We start from the raw sequence: 10,493 nt of genomic DNA, 5'->3' as shown, positions 1-10,493 counted from the left end.
AGAGAGAGAGAAAGAGAGAGAAAGAGAGAAAGAGAAAAAGAGAGAGAGAAAAAGAGAGAGAGAGAGAAAAAGAGAGAGAGAGAGAGAGAGAGAAAGAAAGAGAGAGAGAAAAAGAGAGAGAGAGAAAAAGAGAGATATTGTAGTATGATCAAATGGTTAATTTAGCTTTGCAATCATAAGGTTGAAGTTTTGATTCAATTGCGGAGCATCTTGGGTGTCATTTTCTATAACCTTAGGTTGACCCATAATTTGCGAGTGAAAGTGGGTAGGCAGAAACTGTAGAAGCCAATCAGATAAATTGTCCCATAATTCAAAGCGCTGGCCTTGGCAAATCATGTTACACTGATTCCATCTGAAAACAAGGGGACAAGTGTCTATGGAATATTCAACCACTTACATGCTAATACGATTTTGGTAGTGAAGTTGATTGAACAACTGAACATGCAACTTGGAAATTCTGACCAATATCTAACATATAAGAGCAGTACATTTTTAGGTTCTACAAATTTTGGGACTGGGCAAACAGTGAATTTATTGTAATTAATGGTTAATTTAGATTGCAGGAGAAAAGGTACTTTTGAGTAATTCCTAGAAATGCAGTTTTGAAGATGTAGATCAAAGTTGTCAGCAGAAAGTTTGGAAAATGAAAAGTCACAAATTTCACGAAGTCCAAGAAAAGAACATAAAAAAAACCCAATTGGATATAAAATGTTTCAAATAATTACAACTAAGCTCCAAAAGTGATATATTTCCAGACTAATCTGTTTGAAATTATTCATATTAGAACCTTTTTGACAGCTGAAAGGAAGAAAATGTGTACTTTTACCTTGAACCATTTTCTTGTATAGAGTGATTATTATAACCTCAATATTATGGGACATCCTTTGGGCTTTTTTTAACCATATCAAAAACAAATATGAAAAGTTTTTTGTTTCACTGAACAATATGTAGCTCATACTTAACAGAAATGAAAAATTCCAATTAAATCTTAGGAAAAATCTTACAATATTTGGCCACTTTTTTATGAGAAAATCAAATAATTTAAACTAGTTTCTGTTAATAACCAAGAAGTATCTTACCGATCTTGGAAAAGTCTAAGAGCTTCATGTGCCCACATTCGCACCAATCCTTCAACACTTAGTGTTTCTAAAGGTCTGAGAGCTTCACAGATTCCTCGTACCCATCTTGTCATTTCACGAGGACTGTAAATGTAATGTGGTTGCATGTCTTGAGTGAATCTCTCCTGAAAACAAAGAAAATATATAAACAAATACTTACATATATAGATATATATTACAGATTTAATATTAGCAGAGAAACTTTGTTGTCACTAATTCAATAGGTTTCAGACAAAACTACTAAATTAATGAAAGTGAAGTTTTTTTTTTTTTTTTTGCTAAAACATTAGATCTGTAAAATACAGTATTTATTTATACAGTTATCTTTTAACTTCTAAAAAGAGTCCATTTTGGATTTCTGGTCTCCTTGATGTCCGATTCAAGAATTCATACACAAATAACTGAAAATTTGTTAGGTGCTTTTTATTTGACTAAAAACAATACCTACTTTAATTAAATTCTATGTCAACAATCATCATATTTAATTTATCATTTGAAAAGGGAAAACATTTTTTAAAATATAACTGCTCTTTACAATCTAGACACTGAACTGTGACGAATCCTATTTTCTTGAATATTTTTCCTTTTAATTTTATTATCTAAAGAAATCAAAACATTTATACCAGAGAAAGAAAATCTTGAAGTAGAATAAAATATTACTTGTGATTTAAGGTAAAACTCGACCATAGCATTGGTAAGAGGTTCTGCATAAGTGCGGAGACTTGGTACAAGACGCAACATAGCTCTGTTGAAGGTGCCATAAATTTGGGTAAGGGACACTTTTCCTGGATAATCAACATATACCACTGGTACATGTCGCAAAAATCTATTGAGAGAGAAAAATAAAGAAAACATTTAATAAATGCCTATATGAACAAATCCACAAAATAGATGCCTGTTTTTGTTTAATTCTTTTCATTAATCTAAGTATTAGGTAAATTCTAATTCTCTCCTATACAATTTACACTAGTAAAATCTTCAGTTTCAACATCAGAAATTAAGTCTCTAACATCTAACTTTTTACCTCGCAAAACCTAATATTTGATAGGTTGGATCCCCAATACCACCTTAACTCATCTGAATTTGTTTAATGATCTGAATATACAGGACAATAAAACAATCTCATGTAACTTCATTAGAATACCTTGACATAAAAACTCCTAGTGAGTTTAATAAGTTGTTAGGCTTAATTTAGTAGCCAGATCTTTCTCCACAAACACCTACTACTTACTAAAAGCAAAGAGTTTTCTGTAAAAGTTTGATTTTCTTTTCCTTTTTACAAACAGGCTACACAATTAACTATGGAAGACAGTAATATGTTTTATCACTGGAGAAAATATAAGAATCAAAATGAAAGTATTTTTAAAGTTTGATTAGTATTCTAACGTTGATAGTATTTCGTCTGCTATCAGAGTTACTATTGTTCAAACTGTCTCAGCAAAATTATGTAGCCAATAAATATATTTACTCAGAACTTTTATCCAATTCCTCTCTACTGATTATTGAATTGCCGTTGAGAAATTTTCAACTTCAAGGGAAAATTTAGATTTAGTAAACTAAAAAGCTATGAAATATTATCATTGTTCACCTATGCATAAATAACAAAGTGATTTTAGATTTCAGAATTTCTTGCATAATTGTTTAATTTAAAGAACTAGGCTGTATACAATTTAACTGTATTCTTCAATAGACAATTCCTTTTGCATTATTGTTTATTATCAACCCAGTTTTTTTTTTTTTGAACCAAAAACAATTTTAGATGTCTCTTATAATATAAATTACAACAGTCTGCTTTTAACACTGCAACTGAGGAAGACGTAAAGGATAAATAAACAGAAATTACAGAGAATCAACATGTAGATTCTCTGTAATTTTTAGATACTGATGCAAGAGGAAGTTCTCCTTTGTTTAACTTCTACTCAAAAATAATAAACTGTGTTTATGATCTACATTCAATACAAATACCAATATAATGCAGGACAGAAAACAAATTCAGAAAGCATTGAACCTATCACTTGTCTAGTACTAATGAAGTGAATATTGCAATGTAAATTAATTCTTTAAAAAAATGAAACTGTAAAACAATTCCTAGATAGTCAATGAATTATATTTAAACTTTAAGAAAAAAAATGAAAATTTTCTTCAAAAGGCTTTAATTTATAGAGGTTTTAATTTAAAAAAAAAATTAAGTAAAACTTTATAAATTAATACTTTTGGGATAATTTTTTTAAATATAAATATAATACTAAACCGGTGTGAAAGAGGTTTTCTGCCAGGATCAGTTGGGGGATTACAAGCCCCAACAAATTGGATTCGTTCAAACTTCACCCAAGCTTGATCAGTAGAACGGTAAAATCCACCATGTTCCATCATTTGTCTCAAGAATGAAATAACTCGTTGAGTATCTACCAAAACAAAACAGAAATGAGTTAGTAAAATTTGGAATATTGTACCAGTAAAGTTTTATTACTATAATTGCTATTATGTCTTTCCCTTTATGTGTACAAGCAAGATGATTGTGAACAATAGTGACTGCAGTATTGTTAATACATTTACCCTAAGTGGACAGATGATAAAAATTCAGTGAAACAAAGAATCACATTAAAAATCAGGAAAAAAAATTCAGATTTTGATTTGTAAATTACATAAATCAAACTTACCATAAGCATCCATATCTGGTAAATTGATTTCATCACAGAAAAGAACGAGCCACTTATTAAGTTGTACAGGTGAGAGAACAATGCCATTTGGAGTACGTCTGTACTCACAATAGTGGTCAAAGGTTTTCAATAATAATTCTGGAGTGGTTGCACTTGAAAAGTTCAACCCAACAACCTATGAAAATATAAAATTATATTTGTTTATTTTACAATATAATGATAGAAGAGTAATGCTTATAGTCTTTGTAGATACTATTGAATAAGATTTTGATACAGTAAGTAATTATCTTGAGTTAGAAATTACAGTATTGCAAGGAATAAAACTCATTGGATAGCAATATTCAGAATAGGAGCATATAAAGTTTAGAAAAATGAATAGAACTTATTACAGTCATAAGATTTAACAGTAGATAGATGACATTTCAAGTAACTGAAGTGACACTTAACATTTACTGCTAATCACCAATTTTGCAAAACCATAGAATTTATGTTATAAAGAGAGGGGTCTTGAAACTTACTTCCATATCAGGTAGTGCACGTAAAGCACTGAAGAGTGTCATTGTTTTTCCTGAACCAGGGGGACCACAAAGAACCAAAGGTTTATGTTCTGCCAACCAAGTATACAATAGGGACTCGTGACGAACAGTATCAACAGTTGGAATGACAATATCGGGAGCAGCAACTTTGTGTGTTTCAACTTCAATTTGTGGTACTTTAGATTGCCACGGTACCCATTCTCCTGAGATAGAGACCTGATTATACATAAAGTAAAAACATATATTAGACATTTCATACATCTTAAGATTTTGATATGATTATGTAAATATTCTAGAGATTCATATTTGTGCAACAGCAACAGATTCATTTGTAAGCATTTTTCTGAAACCAAGTTATTTCTAACTCTCATTAAAACAGAGCACTAAAGTTAAAATACCAATAATCTAAAATTCATTACTTTCTTAACTCAATATTTTCATGCTTTTACAGATTGCTTAATTCTATAAAATGTTTCAATGTTGTATGCCTTTCTAGAGAAAAAATACTCAGTGGAAGTGGTAAGTAGCGAAACAGACTGAGTAAGTGTACTTGCATGTGTCTTTACTTCAGCTCCCCCCCCCCCCATTAAGCAACTGTATCTCCAAGAAAGATTGAAAATAATAACAGCAATAAAAAAAAAAGTAAACAGAGTAATGGCCATTTTATAAGTGAATTAAATTACCTTTATTCCTATTCAAATTGAAGATGCAAGCTTAAGTAAAATTTTTTGCATTTCCAGAAATAGTTTCACTTCACTGAGAATGTGAAGAAAAGAATCTTCAAAATTCTTATTTTAAAAGTAATTAAGATAACATTTAGACACAGTCAACCTCTGCTAGCATGAGAAATCAGATGCAAAACATTAAAAATAGTTAACATGGAATAAATATGCAAAAAGAAAATAATGTAGTCATTTTGCTAAAGATAGAAAATAGTTACTAACCTCATAGTCAATAATAGGTAAATTTGTTGAAGGTGGAAGAGCAATGGTTGTTATACCCCGGATAAATTCACCCAATTCTTGTCGTATTTTCAGTCGGCCGTCACCAGACATGGACCACAGAAGACTGTAGATCAGATATTTTGTTACATATCTTTCCAATTGATCTTGCTGTAAAAAAGAAAGGTGGGGGTAAACTTTAAATAAAAGGAAGGGAAAAAACAAATGTGTAGAATTTACTGAGTGACTTTAGATAGCTAAATTTGTTGTCTAATGTAAAATAAAGTATGACATTGAGTGACTAACAGAAATTCTCAATACTAATAACTTCTTAAAAAATATCTTATTGCTAGTCAATAATCCAGTGAGTATGAAGGACTGACAATCATCTGGGATGTTTAGCTAGCAGATACTTGACAAAATTCACATGAATTAAAGATGATTTATGGGAAGAAAACAAGCACAAAATATAAAATTATCAAAGTATCAAAAAATGTATTAATTTAACATTGGACATAGTTTCTATTTCAAGTTTAACTTCTTTTATTCTACAAAAGAGAAAACCAAAAGTTGCATCACCTGCATTGGAAAGTCAAGATGATTATGATTGTAATTCAGAACATTTCTAATTCCTTGATTGATGAGTGAGAAAAGAGCATTAAGAGCTCGTAGGCGAGTGAAGTCCATGATATGGTCCAAGGAATGGCTGTATTCGAGGCATCGAATAATAAGGCCATCAGAAGAAAAGCAAGGAGAGATTATAGCAGCAGCATCTCTTTGTAGCTGAAATAAATATAATTAAAATGTTATTAAATCCATAATTTTAAGGAGTCAATATCAAACCATAGATGTATTTCACATTCTAAAAGTTGTAAACTAATGAAGTTGTTTCATCCATTTTCCATGAGCAACAAGCATGCTTGCACACAGGTCTCGTGATTTCACTAATTCTATTGCTAGTATATAGCCAATAGCATTATTTTGAATTTACTATTCTCTTCTTGCACACAAGCCAAAGTCATTTTCTTTTGAGTAGAGGTGTATAGCAGGCCCTATGACTAACTAGCATCTAAAGTCATGTTCAGCTTTAGATTCGTTTTGAACTTAATTTCTAGATTTTTAGGAAAGTGGTTATACACCATTAGGTGTATACCCGCTTCCATACATTAAATTTCTAGAAGAAACAACGGAACGCAGATTCTGAACTATCAACACAACACTATTTATTTACAGAGGAAATAGGCAGCACTTCGCCCTTTGGTTGCTGAGACGCCGTCAATGTTGGTTGGTTATTTGTCTAGCTCCAGAGTTGGAATGTTGGAAAGAGCTGTCTCCAGAGATGGAATGTTGGAGAGACTGCTTGACACGTCCAGGCTCCTCGCCGGCCAACCGAGAAAGAGAATGAATAAGGGCGCGAAGTTTGTATGTCGAATGACCACGCATGCGCATGAGACTCTTCCCATGTTCCTTCCGGAACTAGTCCCTGCGCATGCGTGGATAAGCTTACCGGAAATGTCGTCTGCTATTAAGGCGTTACTACAGATTCATTCTGCAGTGGAAACTAGCACTCTGCAGAACTTGGACACTAAAATTCAGAAGATTCTAGATTTACCCTGTGCCAAATGACTTTAGATAAACTAAACTTTGGTGTCAATAATTCAGTATCCAGCATTCTAAGTATATACAATTAAGTTACAAAAAGACCTATTTCTTTATGTATAATTTATATAAAAATCAAAAAAAAAAAAAAAAAAATCAGTATGCAGTGTGCTGCAAGTAGTATGTCGTTATCAAGCAACACCAACAACATTTGGTTCATAAAAAACATACATCATCATCATCATCAATAAACAATTGCCATTATCACACTTGAAAGTTTTAGATAATCTAACAGAAAATACAAACATTTAACTTGGATCAAACATTCATAAGAATTGCAGGATAACTAAAACTATAAATACATGATTTAATTTTTAAGTAATCTGTTAAGATTGGAATTTTAAGCTTATTTACCTGCAATGTAGGACTAATAGTTTCTTCTTCCTTTTTCTTATAATGGTAATCTTCTTCACCCTCTTCAACAGGAACATTTCGCAGTTGTTGCAAGTAATTATCAAATATCATTTCAGTTGATAAAACATCTTCACTAAACCATACCATTCCACAGCGGCTAACAGTAGCCAAAGTAGCATATTTTAGATCTTGAACTTCAAACATGATTCTTACCTACAAATTAAAACAATATCAAATATTTTAGACAGTACAGTGATTAATTCCATCATTAGCTACAAGAGAATAAAAATTATCACACTCCAGCCTCACTGCCCAGACACTATTTCTAGCTTTCAACCTACCAAATCAACAATGAAAAAAGTATCCTTTCAGTACAATATTTATTAATCTGGTACCAATTCTGCATGTTTTTTTTCCCTTACTAATGTTCTTTAATGACATAATATTTATACATCTATATAGGTACATTCTTTCTTTTTGTACAAATAAAGAAAGAGCAAATATTCCTTTCAAAGTGAGATTTTCCTGAATTTCAGGAATGGGATAATAGGAGGAGGGGGTTAGTACCACCACCTTGAACTACCCTTAAATGTTATGGGTAGGAGAGAAAAATGCAGCTATAAAGGAAAAGAACTTTTAAAATATTCAATACAAGATGAGCAAAGTATAGCAAGAAAGAATTTAAGAAAATGATGCACTTGGTATACTTAAGTAACGTTCACGGTATGCAAAATTGAACATTAGTGGCCACAAAATTCATGTGAGAGAAGCAGTCTGCAGCTTGTAAAAGAAGCTTTCCATGTCAGATCTATGACATTCATAGATAGTACTCTTTTACTCTTATTTGTTTGTCATTTGACTGCGGCCATGCTGGAGCACCGCCATTAGTCGAGCAAATCGACCCCGGGACTTATTCTTTGTAAGCCTAGTACGTATTCTATCGGTCTCTTTTGCCAAACCGCTAAGTGACAGGGACATAAACACACCAGCATCGGTTGTCAAGCAATGCTAGGGAGACAAACACAGACACACACACACATATATATATATATATATATATATATATATACACACACACACACATATATATGACTAGCTTCTTTCAGTTTCCGTCTACCAAATCCACTCACAAGGCTTTGGTCGGCCCGAGGCTATAGTAGAAGACACTTGCCCAAGGTGCCACACAGTGGGACTGAACCCGGAACCATGTGGTTGGTAAGCAAGCTACTTACCACACAGCCACTCCTGCACCTGTAGTAAACAATTATATCACATTTGTTGAAATTTCAATTGGTTAATGATATACTACCATCTACTCATTCAGAGCTAACTAGATCAAGTCAGTTTCTTTATCACACTGATATAACAACAGTGATCACTAAAAACCTGTACGCTGCATGATCTGTATGACCAAGACATTTAAATCTTAACATTCACATCTACTTAGCTCTAAACAATTGCTGAAAGCATTGTAATTCGTACCTGTATGAAGGTTTCTTTCATTTACCTTTTTTTAATATCAAATAGTCTTAGAATATAATCTTGATGAAAAATATAGTAAACTTCTTACATTATGAATGACACATTTGAGGACATTAAACATTATTTTAATTATTACTCACATTTGGAGGAATGCTTAGACGTTCACCATTTGGTAGTGTGAGCAGTTTGTTTTCATCCAATACTGAATTTAAATTTTCTACCCATTCAGGGTCTACATCTCCATCAAAGACGATCCACTGCCTCTTCATCATTTCCCCTCTTACATTATCAATGATCCTGAAAGCAAATTTTATTTCAAATGATAATAACAGAGAATAATGTATACATTTTTTTCTGTAAATTATTAAAATCTTAGCTATTGGATACCCTTGTTCATGCTTGAACAAAGTCAATCACTTAGTCCTATTCATAATGTTAAAATATTTAGATTTATGTATAACAGGATTCATTTATTGAAATCATCATTACTACACAATTTTCAGAACATAAACTTAGAAACCTTGCTTCATGAAGATCAATAATTTATTCTTCAATCAAAAGCAAAAAAAAAAAAAAAAAAAAAAAAAAAAAAAAAAAAAAAAAAAAAAAACGCTTTCTCTAAAATATATCTTGTGACTAAAAATATAAAATAAACTAGAGTTATTACAGTTCTATAACCGTCAAATGTAAATAAGGTAAATAATGAACTAAAGTTATTGTTTGAAGAAATATGACTCAGTTTAGAGAATAATAAGTATTGAACATTCTGAACCAAAAGTTTTTTTTTATCAGTAAAGAAATAACTTTTCAGCATCTTATTTTGTTTTTCTCTTAATTTGTTTTTTAGTATTTCATTTAAATTGTTTATTAAAAAATATGCTCACTTTCTAAGAATATGAGTGAATAAACCATCAGTCCATTCTCTTGTATTGGGGTCCAGATTACCATAAAGAGCATCTTTAGAAATAGACTGAAAAAAGAAACAACATATGTAATGGACAGTATCAATTACAAACATACAAAATTAAAAACTCAGTTTATAAAGTCAACTTACGGTAATGACTCACAATTAATTGTACCATTAAGGCAATATGGAGTCACTACCATTGCTGTATGACAAAAACAAAACCAGTAATTTTTTTAAATGCCATACAAAAGGTAGCAAAGTGATAAAAAAAAAAAAAAACTTACATAAGAGCAGTGATTATGAATTAGTTTTAAATTGCAAAGAAAATGTGAGATATAGTATACATCACAGCTATACATGAGGATGACCTGATGACCATATACTGTATCTCTCATATATAAATATCCCACACCTACCCTATCTCTATCCCTCCAGCTATCTCATGTTTTTCTATCCATCCCAGCTCACACTATATAATGCCACATCTTTTTAAGCCTCCTTTTCTTTAACTAGCTCACTCCCTGCTCTCTATTTTAACTGGTCATACTATTTCTTCTCTATTCACCATCAGAATTATGTTGGATACAACGTGTGTGAGACAGGGGGCATGTAATAGAGAGCATGAGAGAGAGAGAGAGAGAGAGAGAGTGTGTGTGTGAGAGAGAGTGTGTGAGAAAGAGTGTGTGTGTGAGAAAGAGTGTGTGTGTGTGAGAAAGAGTGTGTGTGTGTGAGAAAGAGTGTGTGTGTGTGTGAGAGAGAGTGTGTGTGTGTGTGAGAGAGAGTGTGTGTGTGTGTGTGAGAGAGAGTGTGTGTGTGTGTGTGAGAGAGAGTGTGTG

General features: G+C 31.9%; 1 protein-coding gene across 1 annotated transcript in view; it reads right to left on the bottom strand.

The window, feature by feature from the left end:
- LOC106883942 (cytoplasmic dynein 1 heavy chain 1) overlaps positions 1-10,493 on the bottom strand; it is a 106,810-nt gene that overhangs the window by 42,135 nt on the left and 54,182 nt on the right. The window contains exons 43-52 of the mRNA XM_014935093.2: positions 9,635-9,720; positions 8,891-9,047; positions 7,269-7,481; positions 5,835-6,038; positions 5,259-5,426; positions 4,297-4,530; positions 3,779-3,953; positions 3,370-3,523; positions 1,779-1,944; positions 1,080-1,243 (exon numbers count right to left, since the gene is read on the bottom strand). Coding sequence (XP_014790579.2) covers positions 1,080-1,243; positions 1,779-1,944; positions 3,370-3,523; positions 3,779-3,953; positions 4,297-4,530; positions 5,259-5,426; positions 5,835-6,038; positions 7,269-7,481; positions 8,891-9,047; positions 9,635-9,720 — 1,721 coding nt within the window. The remainder of the gene's footprint in view (positions 1-1,079; positions 1,244-1,778; positions 1,945-3,369; positions 3,524-3,778; positions 3,954-4,296; positions 4,531-5,258; positions 5,427-5,834; positions 6,039-7,268; positions 7,482-8,890; positions 9,048-9,634; positions 9,721-10,493) is intronic.

The sequence above is a fragment of the Octopus bimaculoides genome, chromosome 3, assembly GCF_001194135.2.
Source record: "Octopus bimaculoides isolate UCB-OBI-ISO-001 chromosome 3, ASM119413v2, whole genome shotgun sequence".
Classification (NCBI taxonomy): domain Eukaryota; kingdom Metazoa; phylum Mollusca; class Cephalopoda; order Octopoda; family Octopodidae; genus Octopus; species Octopus bimaculoides.
Note: the sequence above shows the minus strand (reverse complement) of the source record. Positions and strands in the feature narration are given on the sequence as shown.